This window comes from Trichosurus vulpecula, chromosome 1 (assembly GCF_011100635.1).
Source record: "Trichosurus vulpecula isolate mTriVul1 chromosome 1, mTriVul1.pri, whole genome shotgun sequence".
Classification (NCBI taxonomy): domain Eukaryota; kingdom Metazoa; phylum Chordata; class Mammalia; order Diprotodontia; family Phalangeridae; genus Trichosurus; species Trichosurus vulpecula.
In genome coordinates, this window is record NC_050573.1 from 91470434 (window position 1) to 91491346 (window position 20913).

A 20913-nucleotide genomic window follows, 5' to 3' on the forward strand; every position below is an offset into this window, starting at 1 on the left:
AAAAGCAAAAGTAATCTTTACTCAGCAATAATAACTATTCTACTACAGAGTAAATTCCAGCAGCACAACTTTGTTGTAGCCACATTATAAATCGTGCCTCCTTTCCTGGCTTTTTTCATTCAAACTTCTGAATAGGACATAGTACGATACCATAGCAGTGTTATACCCTTTGTGTATTAGGTGGCAGTCTTTCCTCTGGCTGGAAAGTGATGCATCCTGGGAAATACTGCACTTCAAATACAGTCACCTGCTGTCATAAATTCATACACATGTTGAGGTCATGGTTTCTATTTTTTTTTCCCCTAGTCATGTTAGATCTCCTTTCACAGGAACCATTTTAGTTATTTTAATTATTTCTTGTTGCTAGAGCCAGAGGTCCTGTATGAAAATATTTGCCCAATAAATGATTTACAAGACTACAAAGTATTTCCTACTGGAAAGATTAATGAAGTTTCCAATGTGGCTTCCTTATGTAGTTCCATCTGCCCTTCATCTCTCTGTGTATATGTGTGGTTTCCCTAGCTCATAAGACCTGAATTCTTTCAGTGTAATTCAAAGGCCTGATTCTAGAATATTTTGCTTAAAATGTTTTATTTCTATTTGTGACTTCTCCAACTCTTTCCTGCCCTACTCTCTCCATCCCTGCCTTAAAAAAAAAAAAGGAACTTATCAGTGCCTAGAACATAGAAGACCCTTTATAAGTTTTTATTGAATTCATGCCTTGACTATCTATAAAATATTTTCCCACAAACCAGTTTTAATTCATCTAGGGAATCATGGGTAAGCTTACAACATAAACCTCTTTATTCCCTAGATTCCCACTTCAGCAAGAGAGTGGCCAGACTGTTGAATGTACGGTGGCACAGTATTTTAAAGACAGACATAAGTTGGTTCTACGTTATCCTCACCTTCCATGTTTACAAGTTGGACAGGAGCAAAAGCATACATACCTCCCCCTCGAGGCAAGTAATTTCTGAGTTTCTTTGCATGTTCTGGTCTCTATAAAATCTATGGTGACTAGGTGCTCTTTTAGATACCAAAAAATACAGATCTTTCAGTTTTTCGTGTCATCCCATGACTGTACTTTGTATTATATCAAAATACTTGATATATGAAGCAGTAAATACTAAAAATGAAAAATAGGGGTTTTTTGCATTGTTTTATATGTTTTAGTACTTTTTTAGGATTGGGCTGGAGCTCTAGGCACCTAGAATTCAATAGCCTTGAGCCTTTGGAGATGATGGTCCAGAGAAAGGATACAAATATTTATTGAGACAACAACTCTTTATTGAGCTTCATTGTGCTCAATATTTTATTGGGTACCAAAAAAGGAACTAGAGAAGTAGAGAGATTTCAGCATAAAAGAATTTCTCTACAAACCCAACAAAGATAACGTGAAAGAATTTTACATGAATTGTTATAAGCAATCTATACATTCCAGGAAAACGTGAGTTGAAATTTTATAGATTAACTCATTTTTAAAATGTACTAGGAAAATTGTTATAATTGAAGCTTCTTAAGGACAAACCTGTGGTTTTATATTTGTGCACATTGCAGTGTTTATTGAGTGTAATTAGTTTAATCTCAATGCTGGAAGGTGTCATGGACCACCTTGACACTGTTCCTCTTCTCAGAATTATGTTCCAAAATGCATAAAATACATAGGACTACCGAAATTCATGAAATACAGAGACTACAAAGGAAACCCAATTCTGTTGAAAAACAGTAATTAAATTTGGGTTCACAGATCCCAGGTTAAGAACCCCTAGGTCTGTACCAACTCCCTCATCTTAACAATGGACAACAGGCTCAGAGTTTTAAAGGAGTAGAAGTAATCTAGGAGTAATCCCATCCAACTCCTAGAATTAGGTAAATCCATCTCATCCAATTCAGGTATAAATCTCAAGTGGGAAACCCCTCTGACATATTCCTGATGGGTGGTCATCCAGCGCCTGCTTGAAGACCTTCTGTGAGAGGAAATTCCCTAGCTTATAAAGCAGCCTATTTAATTTTGGAAAAAATACTGATTATTATATTCTTCCTTATATCAAGATTTCTTGAATTTTTATTTCCCATAAGCTCCACAAGTAGATTGAATACTGCTGGGGTTTTTTAACTTTCATAGGTATGCAACATAGTGGCAGGACAGAGATGTATAAAGAAACTGACCGACAATCAAACCTCTACTATGATACGGGCAACTGCAAGATCAGCGCCTGATCGGCAAGAAGAGATCAGCAAATTGGTGAGTGATTGATTATTTGCTTGCTACATGGGCCCAGACTAGGGCCTTCTTAACTCTGTCTAGTTATTCAGTCTACTGCAATGAAATCTTTGTACAGTTATGCGTGGACATGTTCTCAAGATGAAATTTAAGCCTGTGTCTGACCTTTTGTTTATTGTTTTCTTTTTAAGATGCGAAGTGCGAGTTTCAATACAGACCCTTATGTTCGTGAGTTTGGCATAATGGTTAAAGATGAAATGACAGATGTCACTGGCCGAGTCTTGCAGCCACCATCAATCCTCTATGGAGGCAGGGTATGTGACAGGACATAACTTGTGCATCATCTGGTCTCATTGGTATTTTAAGTGCATGCTCCAGGGCTCTTGGAGGTTATGATAGCATAGTTTGACCTCTAATACAATTCGGTCCCTCCTGGCAAAGAAATGAAACTGACCACCATCAATGATGACTACCATCTTTTCTCATAGTTAATGTAAACCTTCCAATTTTTGAGCCAATCCATAAAGTTGAAAATTGAAATTGCCTATATGGAACATCACCAAAAAAGGGAATTTTGCTTTCCATGTGAATGTTAAATTTCAGAAAAGGCTTTTGTGGGAGAAAAAGAAAGCTCTGTAGGGAATCAGGGTAATTTTGATCCTCTTCCCCAAAATATAAAATGATAAAGTATTATTCATAGTCTAATTTGTCCCTTTCCCAGGTAGAATTATTCTTTGGAAGCATAAAATATTTTGCTCTGTATTGAATGTGTGCATAACAATTAGTCAGATTTAAGTTTGATGTTATCTTTCATTTTTATTCCTCTAACAATTCATTTTTGTCACTTCAGAAGATGGGTTCACATCCTTCCACCAGTCCTTTAAAGCTGTGTGACCAGGGATACATCTAAGCCTCAGTTTCCCTATATATAAGAATAATAAGTCCTGTCCTCACAGTGTTGTTGTAAGGAGTGCTATGAGGTGATGCTTATGAAAGTCGTTAATTAAGTATAAATTATGAGATTTCTTTTCATTGTGCTTAAATATAAGGTTTAGGAACAGTTGTGTTCTCTTGCTCTAATAATTTACCTCACTTTGGGTACCATTTTAACACTTTAAAATTTTACAAAGCTTTATAACACCATGTAACTAAGAAAAGCATTCATGGGGGTCCCATTTCTTTCTCTTTTACAAACTTCCTCCCACTTTTCCTTTACAGAATAAAGCAATTGCTACACCTGTCCAGGGGGTTTGGGATATGAGGAATAAGCAGTTCCACACTGGAATTGAAATCAAAGTCTGGGCAATTGCTTGCTTTGCACCCCAACGGCAGTGTACTGAAGTCCATCTTAAGTAAGTCCCCTTGACAGAACTAAAATGATGATCACTCATTATTCATGCTTAAGGGATGCAGGGCTAACTTGGTTAATTTTCTCTGTGTGTTTCTTTGTCATTATCAAGGGTGGTCAGAGGTGGGTCAAACAGGCACACTAAACCACTTTGTGTAGACAGGGAGGGAAGCCTTTCTTTCAAGCGTTGTTATCACAGAGGGGAGTAGAAAGCATGTGTGGGCCATTTAAGTAAGGAGCAATTTTCACTGAAGTCACCAATTTTATATAGTTAGCATTTAGGTTTGGAATGGTCTTTTTCTCTAAGCAACCTGAAGAGTAAATGGAAAATAAGTTATAAATAATTAAGAAGGGGGGGAAAGCAATTTTCTTCCTTAGGGAGAGAATGAAAAAAGAAAATGTAGATAGAAACTAAAGGAATAGCAAGGAAGATGTAAGCATCAGAGAAAGACACTCCCCTGCCACTAGCCAGAATTTTCCATTTCACCCATGTCTGGTCTGATTTCACACTTCCCATTGTCCCCTTACCAACTGGGCAAGGCTTCTTGTGACCCCACCCTGTTCTGACAAAACTACCTATAGAGAAACCATCACTGGAAACCTGCCCAGATAATCTAGCTCTCCCACAGTGTAACTTCCTAAGGCAAGCTCCCACCTCTGTGTGGGAGATGAGAGCCTATGTCTTATTTGACTCTTTTGGGTGTACACAATTAAATTGGCTGCTGTTAATGGCATATTACCCAAACTGGTTTTTTCCCCCATCTACTGACTAGTGACTGTGATAGTCTGAGTTTCAAAGGCATCTGATAAAGACAGATTTTGTTGCCTCAAATGATTTTTAGCTGAGCAGAACAAAGTTTGAAGGAAAACTACAGTCCTGACCTATAACCTTGGTAGAATGCCAATAGTCAGAAGTCTAAAAATTACATCTGATTAGCAATATTTTCAGAGAAATTCCTCTTAGGACTGCTTTAGCTGTATCTCAGAAATTCTCGTGTGTTCTCATCATTATTCTCACTCACATGCTTATTGTTTCTATGTTTTTTTCTTTGACATATTTACACTTCTATTATTCAAGATGTAATTAAATCACTTAAAGACGTTTCTTGTTTGTGTACCCTATATAGCCCAAATTCATTATGATCTTTAAAGGATGTGTTGAATATTTCATTTTTTCTGCATTTCTTTGTGCTCTAACACATGTAAAGGTATCATTTGATCCTGAAAAATGTATATTTTTTTAATGTTCTTATTCAGAAAACACTATAAGTCTTTAACTCTAAATTCTCCAAAAGTTCCGATCTATACATTTTCCTTTGTTTAATATCTGTTATATTTGTCCAGTTCTGAGAAAAGAACATTGTGGAAGAATATTGCGAAACAAATATTCTAATGTAAACATATTACTATCAAAATCTTTTTGTAATTCATTGAACTTTACCATTGTGACTTTAGAGGCTGTGCCATTTGGTTCATATGTATTCAATACTGGTATTAATTCATTGTCCAGAGTTCCTGTAAGCATAACTGAGTAGAAATGTAAAGCATTTAGAGATGATTTTTGAAGAATAATGGGCATTAGAAAGTATTCCTTATAGTAATTTGATTTTTAAAAGGCAGTTTTAGAATTATAAATCTCAGATGGCTTCTGATTTTTGTAGCTGGATGAATAATTCAAGCATCTTAACTCAAAACTGAAATTTAAAAGATTGAAAGTAGAGATAGAAATTCAAATTAACAAACATTTAGAAAGGAAAAAAGGTCTTATGTTTAGCTGTAGTTCATGGAAAATGACAGTTAAGCTGGGGGGTGGAGACATGATGGCAGCTGGAAAGCAGGGACTTGCGTGAGCTCCCTGCCAGGTCCCTCCAAAAACCTATAAAAAATGGCTCTGAACAAATTCTAGAACTGCAGAACCCACAAAATAGCAGAGGGAAGCAGGGATCCAGGCCAGGACAGCCTGGATGGTCGCTGGATGAGGTCTATCGTGCACGGAGCGGAGCTCAGTGTGGGTGGCAGCAGGACCAACCAGGCCAGGAGCCGGGCGGAACAGGCCCTAGCACCCTGAATCAGTGAGCTGTGGCAGTTACCAGACTTCTCAACCCACAAACACCAAAGACAACAGAGAAGGTTAGTGGGAAAGCTGCAGGGGACAGTGAAAAGAGTTTGCAGTTCAGCCACCGCCCTGGGGGCAGCAGAGGTGGTGCAGCTACAGAACTACAGCTGCAGTTACTTCCGGCCCCAGGCCCACCTGGTGGGAGGAATTAAGTGGCAGATCAGAGCAGGACTGCAGAGCCTGCTTAAGGTTTGCATCAGGTCTGGGTTGGCAGTTCTTGGGGAAGGAGGAGTGCTGGTGTGGCAGAGCTGGCTGTATAGAAATAGCTCTGAAATCAACAGTGCATCCCCTCAAGCTTGGAACAAAGTACTCTTTGCTCTACAAGCAGTCATACCCTGACGAAAAACTCAGGGGTCAAGTAAGTTGGCTGGGAACATGGCCAGGCAGTGAAAACGCACTCAGATTCAGTCTCAGACTTTGGAATCTTTCTTTGGTGACAAAGAAGACCAAAACATACAGACAGAAGAAGTCAATAAAGTCCAAGAGCCTACACTAAAAGCCTCCAAGAAAAACATGAACTGGTCTCAGGCCATGGAAGAGCTCAAAAAGGATTTGGAAAAGCAAGTTAGAGAAGTAGAAGAAAAATTGGGAAGAGAAATGAGAATGATTCGAGAAAACCATGAAAAACAAGTCAATGACTTGCTAAAGGAGACCCCAAAAAATACTGAAAAAAATACTGAAGAAAACAACACCTTAAAAAATAGACTAACTCAAATGGCAAAAGAGCTCCAAAAAGCCAATGAGGAGAAGAATGCCTTGAAAGGCAGAATTAGCCTAATGGAAAAGGAGGTCCAAAAGACCACTGAAGAAAATACTACCTTAAAAATTAGATTGGAGCAAGTGGAAGCTAGTGACTTGATGAGAAATCAAGATATTATAAAACAGAACGAAAGGAATGAAAAAGTGGCAGACAATGTGAAATATCTCATTGGAAAAACCACTGACCTGGAAAATAGATCCAAGAGAGATAATTTAAAAATTATTGGACTACCTGAAAGCCATGATCAAAAAAAGAGCCTCGATATCATCTTTCAGGAAATTATCAAGGAGAACTGCCCTGATATTCTAGAACCAGAGGGTAAAATAGAAATTGAAAGAATCCACCAATCACCTCCTGCAAGAGATCTCAAAAGAAAAACTCCTAAATGACTTTATGAGAAATCAAGAAATTATGCCCATTCTGGACTGTGTCCCAAAGCTCATCCTTGATATCATAATCTTGTTTTTATTGCCCTGAAGCCTGTTTTCCCATATCCTAATGGAACAAAATGATACAGAGGGAATTTCAGATTAACAATACTCCTTGAATAATAAGACCCTTACTATATTGGAGTGAATAAAGTTGAATACCTGTGAGGGTAGACCTGGGTTTTAAGTTCTTGTTTTACAACAAAAAATGCCTTTTTCTTCCCAAAGATTGAAGTTGGCTTTTCCTCACACACATCCAGCCTTATCTTCTTGTATGTAGTTGGAATGATACACACAATTCGTACAGATATCTTTAGCTGATTTCTGTGGTAATCATGTCAAGCTTGCCCAATTCATTTCCAAAAATCGAGGTTACTGGAAAACTATTAACACAAGGGTTGAGAATCTTGGAGTAGTGGTAATAATACTTCAGATTCATATGCAACTTATTTTTCTAAGTGGTTCATTGTTCTTTTAGGTATGCTTTCTTCCATATGAGAGGGATATTGGGGAAAACTATGATGATGTAATAAACGAGATACATCAATAAAAATTTGTTTAAAGTAACAATAACAGCTCACAAAAATATGGGATTCTTGTGAGGATCAAATATAATATACGTTAATACTTTGCAATACTTTAAGTGTCATATATGTGTATATATGTATGTTTTAGCTATCATTATTATTATTATTATGAGCAAAACATAATTTTCATTGACCTTCTTTGTGCCCCAATGAGCTGAGTGTTTTGAAAATGAAATTTCTCAACACTAGGTGTTGATTAGGTGAGCACTGTGTGCAAAGTGAGAGATAACATGGAGCAGTAAATATCATTGTTGGACTCGAAGTCAGAAAAACCCAAATTTAGTTCTTTTCTCTGACTCAGACTAGATCCTTGACCATTGGTAAATCTCCTAACCTCTCGATGCACCTAGTCATCTCCTCTTTGACTAAAAGCTACAGAACAGTTGCCAATTGCATTAAACGATGGAGTTCTCAATCCAGGAGTAGTCCACACTAATTAAATACCAGATCCCTTTCCTCATCCCTCCCCATCCCCCAGTAAACACATGTACAAATGTGTGAGGCACTATGCTTACAGACAGTGTGATATTTGGGTACTCCTTCTAGTGTTGCAGGTCACAGCCCATCCATAGTTTCTCATCCTGAGTGACTTTTGTCCACTTCTCCCATAAATGTTCCAACATTTCGAGGTTTCCTCTAGGTCTCTTGCCATTGCTTGGATACCAAATGAATAAACACAATGGCTGCCTGTTAATATATCTCTCATTACATGACTATCCTTTTTCAGTGATACTCCTTTCTGATGACATCCTTTGACATATTTTTTCTCAATATAAAGAAAATCTTCTTGCCTATTTGAACTATTGAAAAAAAACCATAGTGAACTACCTTGTAGAATAATGATTTTCCATGCCTGGCATTTATTTTCCCCTTTTATTCTTTCCCTTCCACTATCACTCTTTCCCATTGAGCTAATTAAATAGAAAAAATAAACTCCTTTGTTCATATGTGAGTAGTCCAACAAAACAAATTTCCACATTGGCCATATCATAAAATATATATGTCTTACTGTATATCACCTCTCTTGACAGGTGATGAGTGCCACAAAATTGTTCTGCCAGTTGTGCACACTTTGCTCTGCATCAGTTCATAGAAAAACTTTTCCTCTGAAACAGTCTCTGTTATTTCTTAATGGCACATTAACATTCCACATCATTGAAAGTCTTCAGACAGAGTCTGGATTTGTTGAGGTTGTAAAGTTGGATTTCTGATTTGGATGGGGCTGGACTTTTGTGCCTCTGTCCGTTCCAACTCTGTGAGTATGTAATATGATTAGGCTAATTGTGCATTTTTATCATCTAACTTTTAGTAGTCAATTTTAATCCCTGGGTTTGGCCTGAATTTGAGGACCCCAAGGTGGGTATTGCTTAGGTGTGCACTGTTGTCTTATCAAACTACTCTCCTAAGTAGGACTTTCTAAAAGCAAATTGCTTACTGTTTAATGAAATACTGAAGTAATGTTCATACACACACACACACACACACACACACACACACACACACAACTACATTTGTAGGTGTTATATTGATTTATATTTAATTATAATTAATTTCTATATATATAATTTTGATTCAGTTTTTTAGTATTACCATTATTCTCCCTTAGGTCCTTCACAGAACAACTCAGAAAGATTTCAAGAGATGCAGGAATGCCAATCCAAGGTCAGCCATGTTTCTGCAAATATGCCCAAGGAGCAGATAGTGTTGAGCCTATGTTTAGGCACCTAAAAAACACATATGCTGGATTGCAGCTAGTAGTGGTCATTCTGCCTGGCAAAACCCCTGTTTATGGTGAGTATTTAGGGATCCTTCAGCCTATTATTTAAAAAATATTTTACTTGTTTTAACTATGCATTGAAGCAGTAACTTTTTTTTTTCAGCTGTATATCTCTAAAAGGGAGATGGTGTTGACTAAAGGAATGGATCACAATCCAATTTTAGATTCTAAAGGAAAATACATTAGCATGGAAAAGGGCAAGGTTAATAAACTGACTATATACTTTTAAAAATTAAGAACCCAATAAACAAAACCAAAAGAGACCCAAAAGAAGAAACCTTGAAACTTAGAGTATAAATAAATAAGTTGGAAACAAAAAAGACTATAAATGATAAACAACTAAAAGCTGGTTCTTTGAAAAGACTAATACAAAATTGATAAATATTTAGCCAACTTGATTAAAAAGAAGACAGCAGAAAATCATATCAACAGAATAAAAAGTGAACAAGATAAAATCACAACAAAGCCAGAAGGAATAAAAAGAATTCTCAGAGCCTCCCACATGTACAAGTATATGCCCACAAAACAGGGAACATCAAAGAAATAAAAGTGTTGGCTTTAACAATATAAGATACCCAAACTAACACTACCAAATAGAGACCTTGAATAATTACATCTCAGAAAAAGAAATGAACTAAGGAACTAACATTCAAAACTTCTCAGTCTTGATGAACTTACTGGAGAATTTTAACAAACTTTTCAAAAGAACAGTTGATAACAGTACAATACAGAGGCAGCTAGGTAGTTATAGTGAATAGAGTACTGGCCCCGGAATCAAGAGGACCTGAGTTTAAATCTGGCCTCAGATACTTACCAGTTGTGTGATCCTGGCAAGTCACTTAACCCCAATTGTCTCCTAAACCTTCTCCGCCCCCCCCCCCCATACTATACACATTCTTTAAAAATTGATAATCTAAGGGAAGAAAAGTGTTTCCCTCTTTTAGTAAATGAGCCTTAAGAAAGTCACATTTTCTTTCTTTGGGGCACTTATATAAAAAGCCCAGTGAAGGGGAAGACCACAGGCATAGGAGTCTGGTAATAACAGTTCATAAAACTTAAAAAGCTCTTTCTTGACAAGAGCCTACTGCTAGCATGGCAAAAGCTAGCCTTGCTAGCATGGGTCAAGAGACAGGACTTTTGTGCAGGTCATCTGATACTTAAGTCATTCTGCCTTTTGTTCTAAAATGCAATTATGGTTTCTCTGCCCCAGCATAACAAGGACAAAGCAAAATAGTGTGGACCTAGGTTTGAATTCTTGTTCTGTCATCAGCTTACTCATGATCTTGGAAAATTCCCTTCTTTCCTGTGAGCTTGGTTTATTTGTAAAATGAGAGTGTTAGAGGTTGACCCACTATATGAGTTCGTAACCTGGAGTCTACAAACTTAAAAAAAAAATTGATAACTATTTCAATACAATTGGTTTCTTTTGTAATATGCTTCATTTGTTTTATGTTTTATTTTACATATGTTTATATATATTTAAAAACATGATTCTGAAGCCCTCCCTAGGCTTCACACCACACTGCCCAGGGGGCCTTAAGGGTCCATGACACAATACAAGTTAAGAACCTTTACACTAGATGATCCATATCTAACTCCTTTCTGTCTCAAATAGTCTGTGGGCATAGAATGTGCACCATTAGGTTTAGGTTGATATCACCTGAAGACTCTAACCATTAGGGCAGTCCCTAAGTGGATTTTTAGTTGTTAAGGGGCTCTCCCTGACTGGAAGCTTTTATGCAAAGGCTGGATGACTAGGGTGTGTCTGAGACTGGCTTTTTATTCAGGTATGAGTTTGACCATATACCCTCTAAGTTAAACAGGAGAACATTTCCCATAAAGGTTTAACCGCATGCAGCAGAATCCCTCTCCTGGCTCTATCTGCAGCCCCACAGAAGGGACCTTGATTCAGACACAAAGGTAATTGTTGTTATTTTATCTGGGCAACAAATGAGAGCCACTCCAAGAAGTGATGTTAGTCCCCAGCTGTCATTTAATTTGAGACACATATTCTCTTAGCCTTGCTTCGTTTTCCCCTTTTAAACAAGAAACGGTAGAAAGGCATGGTAGTATCAAAAGAGACCAGGGCAAAGTCAGACGCTTTGGGTTCTGCCATTTGTTCTGCCATTGACCAGCTGTGTTAACCTCCTTGTATCTCAGTTTCCTGATCTATAAAACTGATATAATGACACACACACTCCCTTCCTTACGGTGTTCTGAGGAGAAAATGTGAGAACATTACATAAATGTAAACTTTAATTATCATTGTTGTACTGAAGGATACTGGGAATTGAGCAGCAGGTGAATGGATTCCTTTAGGGCAAGAAGCAAATATATCTTATTTAGGCTCTCTTTGCTATTTGTCTGCTATCATCCTCTGAGAACTTGTTTGCCAGATGTTTCATGGGGAAAGGCAGAAGTCATTTACAGGGGGATGAATGGTACATAGATAGCTCTCTTTAAGTCTTGACTAATGTTTTGTTTTTATGCTCTTCTTTCAAGGGTGATGGTATTTTTTCTTGCTATTTAAGCATTTGATTGTAATTAGACTTTGGGGTTATAAAATAACTGCTATTAGTTTTGACTAGTCTAGACAGATGGGTAGATCTAGAGCTAGATCTATATCTATGCACACACACACACACACACACACACACACACACACACACACGTGTTAAATTGTTAAATGTGGCCTTGAGTGGAAAGACCCCTGAAATTAAAATCTGGCAATCTGGATTTAAGTCTCAGTCCTGCCTTTCTTCAGCTCTGTAACCTTGACCAACATACTTCAGATACGTCTCAGTTTACTAATCCATAAAAGAGGATGGTAGACTTAGTATTCTGTTAGAGGTCTTTCGCAGCTATAACTGTCTGAGTCAATTTTACATTCATTGTAGAGGGGTAGTAGTATGTAAAGCTGATGAAGTGATCTGCAAAAATAACTGATAGCATGTGCTCTTTTCTCTTTAACAGCGGAAGTGAAACGTGTTGGGGACACTGTGCTTGGCATGGCCACACAGTGTGTTCAGATGAAAAACGTGCAGAGAACCACACCACAGACCCTGTCAAATCTTTGCTTAAAGATCAATGTCAAGCTAGGAGGAGTAAACAACATCTTACTGCCCCAGGGAAGGTAAGGTGAAATTTTCTATGCATGAAAGCCTAATTTCTCATAGTGTCTACAAGGCTCTAGTAGCAATGGAGTGTAAGCTCTAGTCCAGGGATTTTGAATCTTATTGGTGCCATTGGCTATCTTGTGAGGAATATTTGGCAAAAGCCACTCTTAAAGATTGTCTACTAAAGCACTGAGGGACTTCTACACTAGTGGAGAGATCACCCACATTACTATGAAATGGATAAGAATATCTTACTCTGTCTCCCAACCCTGATCTTCCTCCGACAACATTTGTTGTGCAGCTTCTTAATGTATTCAGCATATAATATTATACATCATAGGTATCTGGGGTGGGGTGTATTTTTCCCAGTGTCACGCACAGTGCTGTATTTAATAAATGTTTTATTTGTGTTCCTATAAGCTTTTAGTCATGCATGTGCCCTAGGATGTTATTCGGTATTGTATATATCAAGTAGGATTGATGGTAGGTGGAGAAGGGCAGGTAAAATTAGAATGAGATTATAATAATCAAAATTAATCTCCGAATTTTAGAGTTAGATCTAGTCCAACTCATTTCCAGAGGGAATCCCCACAATATAATATATTCTACCAGAAGTCATCCAACCTCTTCTTCAAGGAGGAAGGACCTATTTTTACTGAAGTATCCAATTCTTCACTTTTCCCTAAATATGATTGATAGGAAATTTTTCCAAACATCGTGCCTAAATTTTCCTCTTGGTAACTTCTCTCCATTGCTTCTGGTTCTACTGGGGCTGAACCAAAGAAGTCCGATGTCTCTTCCACTTGACAGTCTTTCATATTCTTGAAAACAGCTATTATGTCTCCCTAAGTCTACTTATCTCCGGACTGAACCTATTTCACTTCGATTGATATTCATGACACGGATTCCAAGTCTGTTCAACATCTTCATTTCCCTCTTCTCTGTGCTCTCCAACAGTGTCAGAATCGAACACATTACTCTAAATGTGTTCTTGCCCAGCTAGAGCATGGGACTACCACTTCCTTATTCCTAGAAGCTGTGCTTTTCTTAATGCATCCCAACATCCGATTAGCTGTTCCTGTTACCACATCATACTGTTATTTCATGTTAAACCCTCTCAGTCCACTAACATTCCCACATCTTTTATTTTGTACCCAAGTGTAGACTCAGCATAATTCTTTAAAATAAATTCATTCATTTTTAGTTTTCAACATTCACTTCCGTAAGTTTTAAATTTTATCCACCTCCCTCACCTCCCCCCTCCCCAAGACAGTGAGCAATCTGATGTAGACTCTACATATACAATCTTTTTAAACATATTTTCACATTAGTCATGTTGTATAGAAGAATTAGATTGAATGGGAGGAACCATAAGAAAGGGGGAAAAAAAGAGAGCAAATAGTATGCTTTGATCTACATTCAGACTCCATATTTCTTTCTCTAGATGTGGATGGCATTTTACATCATGATAGACTCTGCCTAATTGCCCGTTGAATGTTATCTTATGAGAATCCAGTGCTCTGGCCTATCAACATCTTTTTGGATCCCAGCTGCCATCTAGTGTGTTACTATCACTTACATCTTTGCATCATCTGTAAATTTGATAAGAATGCTATGTATGAATTTGTCCAATTCACTGATAGAAATTTTAAACATCCTAGAGCCAAGCATAGATCCCTAGGGCTCTCCTTTGTAGACTATCTGCCAAATTGCTTCTGAACCACAACACTAGTTTTTTCCATCCAACCAATTCTGAATGATCTAATTGTATTGCCTTCTAACCCATGTTTTTTTCTCTCACAGCAGGAACATTAGGTATTTTATCGAATGCTTTTTAAAAATTAAATTTTTTACTTTCAGTTCCAAAATTCCCCTCCCTCACCTTGCCCCACAAGGGATATGCTACGCATTATACATATGAAATTATGCAATATATATTCTGCATTAGCCACATTCTGGAAAGACAAAAAAAAGGGCAAGAAAATTAAAAGGAAAAGATGTGCTTCAATCTGCAATGCGCAGTTCTCTTTTTGTAGATGGTTGGCATTTTTCATCATGAGTCCTTTGGAATTGTGGTAGATCATCATATTGATCAGGTGCTAAGTCTTTCAGTTTTGTTCACTTCAGTTTGCATCAGTTCATGTAAGTCTTCCCAGATTTTTCTGACACTACCCCCTCTATCATTTCTTATAGCACAAGTTCCATTACATTCATATGCCATAGCTTTTTCAACCATTCTCTGATTGATGGGCATGACCTCAATTTCCAACTCTCTTTGCCACCACACAAAGAGGTGTTATAATAATTATCTTTGTACATATGTGCCCTTTTCCTTTAATCTCCTTGGGGTATAGACCTAGAAGAGATACTACTGCCTCAAAGGATTTTGTAAGCTTTTGGGCACAGATTGTTCTCTAGAATGATTGGTCTAGTTCACAGGTCCACCAACAATGCATAGTGTATCTGTTTTTCCACATCCCCTCTAGCATTTGTCATTTTCCTTTTCTGTCATCTCAAATGTTTTTTTTTCCCTGAAATCTAAGTAAACTACAGAATTGCACTCTTCTAATTGAGTAACCCTGTGGGGGTGGGGGGTGGGGGACAGGATAATAGGTTAGTTTGGCCTGACCGAGCCATGCTCTTTGTTAACACTACTTCCTTTTTGAGGAATATCTACTCACTGTCTCTTTCACGATCTAGTCTAATTTTCTGGAAACTGAATTCAAACTCACTGGCACATAGGTCACACCCTCTGCTCTCTTCCCTTTCTTTGAAAATCGTGTCTTACTGTTCTTTCAGTATTTGAGGACTGGCCAGGTGGCTTGAATTCCATGAAGAGCAATCAGGTGTACCAATGTCCCAGGGTTGTTGTGAGGATCGAATGAGATAATATTTCTAAAGACCTTAGCATAGTGCCTGCCACCTAGTAGAAATACTAGCTATCCTTAATTCATTTATTTATTAAGTAGGTAGCACATTTTGATAACTCTTGGAAAATTCTTTGTTATGTCTTGAATGCATGCCCTGGAAAGACAACAGACCTCTCTGTTGATATCAGGTAGATAAATAGTAGCTCTGTCCATTTGTAAGTCCTTCAGGAAGGAATTGTCAACCATCTCTTCCTCAGATCTGTGACTTCTTCGATTTTAACTACATTATTTCTTGAATGGCAATCTGCCTCTTCTTCCTCAGAGCACACAAGTCCCTTCTTCTCAGGAAGAACCTCAAACCTGTTGTTCAGCTCTTAATTGTACAGTTTTCCTTTTCCCTCCCTTCTCTGTTTAACAGTCTTACACTATTCAGCCTCCTTACGAGGGCCAAATCATCTCTACTCTCCCATCACATTTACACTCTTTTCCTTCTTGGAAAGAACCCTTCTATTTCCTTTAGGAACATTTTCTTTTCTCTAATGACCTGAAGTGTGGGAAGGTATGGAGTCCCTTCACCTTCACCTTAGATTCAAGGAGAAAATTACCTCCATCTACTTGGAATATAGATTGTAGTCATTTGACAATAGAAAGAAACATTACCATTTTTGCATACCCGATGCAGGTCCTTTCAAATTCTCCTTTCTCTCCATACTGCTTGAAATTGTCAACCTTGAGTTTTTTAAAAGTGCATGTTGAAACCAAATCCAACCCAAACATATTAACCTTCACTGCCTTGTTAAGACATTTACTGCCAGTTACACCTTTTAATTGCCTGACAGCGTACTTAACTTCCATTCTTTTGTCTTTGCTGACCAGTCGCCTCCACCAATTTGTTTTACCCTCCAGTTTCTTTTCACTTACCTTTTCTTATTTACCTTACCATGTCAGGGTAAATACCCTCTGCTTCTTTAATCTTCCTTTTCAAGTCTTTATTCTTTAGTCTGCCTTAATTTTCTTTAACTTTAATTTAATTTTCTTTTCCTTATACTTCCAATCTTTTCTCTCAAAAAATGAAAATACAATTAGATCTACAAATTTTCCTAAATTTCTTCTCCTGTTTTATCTTTTGGCCTTCTTTACAAGCTCAGATGCCTCTAATGTTCTCTTCTCCTTCATCATTCTACGGAAGGTTGAAGTGAATGCCAGAGTGAAAGTTTTTTTTTTTTTCCGGGCCAACTTTGTGGTAATGGGATAGAATATACTGTCTCTTCATTCCCACTTGTTGAAACCCATTGAACTTATAATTTTTACAGTGCAATAGTTCTGTGGTCAATGTGGTCACTCCATTCAGTAGTGCATATTGTAAGGCATCATGATTAAAATCTGGACAGAACCATAATAATAATAACAATCACTAACGTTAATATAGTGCCTACTGTGTGCCATGCACCATGCTTAGCACTTTACCAGTATTATCTTATTTAATTCACACAACAAGGGATAGGTGCTATCATTTTCCTCATTTTACAATTGAAAAACTAAAGTAAACAGAGGCTAAATGTCATACCCAAAGTCACACAGTTATTAAGTGCCTGGACAGATTTTAACTTGCATCTTCCTGATTCCAGGCCCCACATTATCTGTGGTTTTTAGGGTCAGCCATGATTTAGAGGGGAAAAAAATCCCCACAAGAAAGGGAGATCGGGAGATCTAAGCTCTAGACTCAGCCCTAATACTATAGTAAGTTATTTAAAACTGTTCCTCAAATTTTCTTATCTCTAATATCTGTTCCATCTTTTAAAATTCTGATTCTGTAACGTACCAGGTGGAAATAATTTAATGTAGGAACACAGACAAACTTCTGGCTTAATCTTAACTGAGATGGCTGTTCTACATTGGGGCTGGGGGGAAAAAATGAGCTACAGCATTTCTCTCTCCCATCTTTCCTAGGCTTTGGTATGAAGCCTAGATGTTTGAGGGCAAGGCTTGCCCAGACTGTTGTGGTTTAGAATGATTTAGTGCTTGCCTTGAAAGTTGCTAACCTTTGAATGACCAAGAAAAAGAAGCCTTGATATTCAAAGATTTTTTAAGTAGGCAGAATCATAAAATTTTAGAATTGAAAGAGACTTTGGGCATCATCCTATCCTGTCATTTAATTTTCTTTTTAATTCTGTGTATATATCTTTGGTTTTGTGGTGTTTTTTTTTTTCAGCTCCAAATTCTCTTTCTCCAGCCCCACCCCATGAGATGGCAAGAAATACAATACCTATTATACATATGAAGTCATGCAAACATTTCCACATTAGCCACATGCCCTCCCTCCTCCCCAAAAGCTAGAAAATTAAAGAAAAAAATATGCTTCAATCTTCCCTCAGAGTCCATCAGTTCTCTTTCTGGAGGTGGATCATAATTTTTTTTTTTAATCAGGAGTCCTTTGGAATCGTTGTGGATCATCATATTGAGCTAAGTCATTCATAGCTGATTATCTTAACAATAATGCTGTTACTATATAAAATATTCTCCTAGTTCTGCTCATTTCACTTTTTTTCCTTTGAAGTCTATAGGATTTATTTTTTAATTTATTTTTAGTTTTCAACATTCATTTCCACAAGATTTTGAGTTACAAATTTTCTTCCCATCTCTGCCCCCCCCCCCAAGATGGCATGTATTCTGATTGCCCCTTTCCCCAGTCTGCCCTCTCTTCTATCACCCCACCTCCCTCCCTCATCCCCTTTCCCCCTACTTTCTTGTAGGGCAAGATAGATTTCTATACCCCCTGCTCATTTCACTTTGCAGTAGTTCATGTAAGTCTTCCCAGGTTTTTCTGAAACAACCTCTTCATCATTTCTTATACCACAATAGTATTCCATCAAAATCATATATCACAACTTGTTTAGCTATTCCCCAATTGATAGGTATCCTGTTGGTTTCCAATTCTTTGTTACCACAAAAAGAGCTGCTATAAATATTTTTTTTTTTAATATATAAGTCCTTTCCCTTTTTCTTTTATCTCTTGGGATAAGTCCTAGGATTGGTATTGCTGGGTCAGTTTTATAGACTTTTGGATATAGTTCCAATTGTATTCCAGAGTGGTTGGGTCAGTTCACAGTTCCACCAACAGTTCATTAGTGCCCCTATTTTTCCACATCCCCTCCAGCATTTGTCATTTTCCTTTCCTATTATGTTAGCCAATATGATGGGTGTGAGGTGGTATCTTAGAGTTGTTTTAATTTGCATTTCTCTGATTATAAACATTTCATTTTCTAAATGAGGAAACCAAAGCCCTGAGTTGAATGGTGATTTCTTCAAGATCACACATGTTCAGACCACATTATCCAAAAAAAGGGACTTAATACCTGGTTTCCCAGTCCATTGTTCTGTTTATTTTGTTTTGTTTTTCATTTAAACATTTTTTCCTATCCCTCATAACTCCACCCCCGCCCCCCTTAAAAAGTAAAAAAAAGATCCTTGTTACAAAGTGTTTTACAGAAGTAGTTCCTAATGTGTATTTAAATGATAAAAACTGATGAATCTTTATTAGCAAATTGGACCATAGTAGCTCATTCCTAAGGATCCAGCTTCTCCCCATGTACAAGTTGTTCATTTTGCAGTCAAAACTGGACTACGTTTTCTTCTTTGATATACCTGGGTAGTGGAAAGAGCCCTCACTGCCTTTGGAGTCATAGGACCTCAGGTAAAAAACAGCCTCTCAGGGTTTTAGTTAGTCTGCCTTAGGAGAGGATTGGACTGTGAGGGGTCCTTTCATCTCCTTATGCTCCTATGAAATAGTAACCCAATGAAGTTGGAGAAAGTAATTGAAATTAAAATGTTTGAGGGCTTATTAAGTGTTCTAGAAAGGAAGTAGAATTCACCTTCCAGAATGTCAATTAATCTTTTAGTGCTGTTAAAAGAACACATTTTGTCTTGAGTTTTTGCAACTGAAAAATAATGATTTTGATGGAAAAGCACATTTTTGAAAATGGTTTCACTGTGTGTCTCCTCTTCTCTCTTCCTCCCTCTCCTTGGGTTTATCTCTCTTTTTATTTTCTCTACCTCTCACGTATATAACTCACACAGAGGAAAATAATTTCAGTTTTCATATTTAAAACTCTAGCCAAAACTCAATAGTCTCCCCACTCCCTCCCCCCTTCCAAAAAAAGTCTGGCTTTTGTTTATGTTCAAAGGTTATGTTCCAAGATGGTTTCAAATTAATACATGGAGTCTATTAAATATAAAAACCTCTATGATGACTCTTCATTGGAATTAATCTGCTGACTGTATCTGCAATCATCACTTCACTTCCAAACTGAGCCAGCTTCCTGTCTTACCCAGATAAGCAGTTTTTACTTGACTGAGTTTCAGCTGAACCAAGAGCAGTTGTCAGGACACATGATTAATGTGTAGGAAACATGTTGCATAGACATGTAACTCATTTTCCCCTTTTCCCTGCTATGCTATGCAGAATATAATCATTGTGACTGAATGAACTGTTTTCTCAAACTTGGAGGGGGGATTTACGGAATTAATAAAGGAACGTGAGAAAAAGGAAAGGTTCTTATTGTTTTCATATACCATGTACTCCTTAGACAAATACTGCTAGGTACAAGATACCTTTCCATACAAATGATTTTTTTAAAATGACCATGACCAATAGCAAGACAGTGATAAACAATAAGGTTTGGAAATATTACCCTTTTAACGGACTTCATAGATTTTGTGTATTGCCGGAGTCATATAGCTATGGGAAACTTGGTGGAATAATTATCTATGAAGGGTAGGACCTTGCATTCTCTATTGGGGCCTGTTTATAGTCACTACAGTGGTTGATGCAAGTACTTCCTAATGGCTTATGATTTGCCAGTGATAAATCTCTCTCTTCACCAATTTCTAAACAAGACATTCTTATCCTGGCATGTATGAACTTTTAAAAAAAATTTTTTTGATAAGTCTTTTTAATCATAGGTATTTTATGCATTTAAAAATGTTATTCTAAAAAGGTGTCCATAGGCTTCACCAGACTGCTGAGGAGGTACATGATACAAGAAAGGATAAGAAACCTTTGCTCTGAAATCATCAGTGGATACGAGGCAACCAGGTGGCACTGGGTCTGGGGTCAGGGAAACATGAATTCAAATCTAGCCTCAGAACTTACTGGCTCTGTGACCATGGACAAGTCACTTAACCTCTGTTTGCCTTAATTGACTGGAGAAGGAAATGGCAAATGACTCTAGTAACTTTGCCATAAAATTCCATATGGGATCACCAAGAGTCAGACAGAATTGAATGACTAAACAACAAACAACAGCAACATCAGGGGACTCAGCTTAAATGAACAATCAGTACTAAGGATGTAATGAAGTTCTTTAGTGCAAGGAATGACTCAGATTCTTCATAGTGCTATAGTTGTTGGGCAAAGCTTTGGTGCTGTTGCTTAGATACATTATTTCCTGGAGTTTAGAACAGGTATTAGCAATAAATACTGCTGGTGCGTTTTTATTAACAATTGAAAGCTTCACTTTCTGCCATCCTACTATTGAAATTCCATTAAAACTTTTTTAAATTTGTTTTTAAAGGTAAGTAGCAAAACTTCCCTAAACAATCATTTCATAGTACCAAATCAGTTCAATTTTAATGATAACATCTTCCTCCCCCGCCCCCCAGCCATGTTTCATTGATGCTTCTTGTTT

The 20913-nt window shown here is 37.4% G+C and overlaps 1 protein-coding gene across 1 annotated transcript in view; it reads left to right on the top strand.

Annotated features, from left to right (window-relative positions):
• Positions 1 to 20913, top strand: part of AGO2 (argonaute RISC catalytic component 2) — a 175557-nt gene that overhangs the window by 135239 nt on the left and 19405 nt on the right. Inside the window, exons 8-13 of the mRNA XM_036763392.1 lie at positions 815 to 962; positions 2126 to 2245; positions 2416 to 2538; positions 3443 to 3576; positions 9070 to 9254; positions 12214 to 12373. Coding sequence (XP_036619287.1) covers positions 815 to 962; positions 2126 to 2245; positions 2416 to 2538; positions 3443 to 3576; positions 9070 to 9254; positions 12214 to 12373 — 870 coding nt within the window. The remainder of the gene's footprint in view (positions 1 to 814; positions 963 to 2125; positions 2246 to 2415; positions 2539 to 3442; positions 3577 to 9069; positions 9255 to 12213; positions 12374 to 20913) is intronic.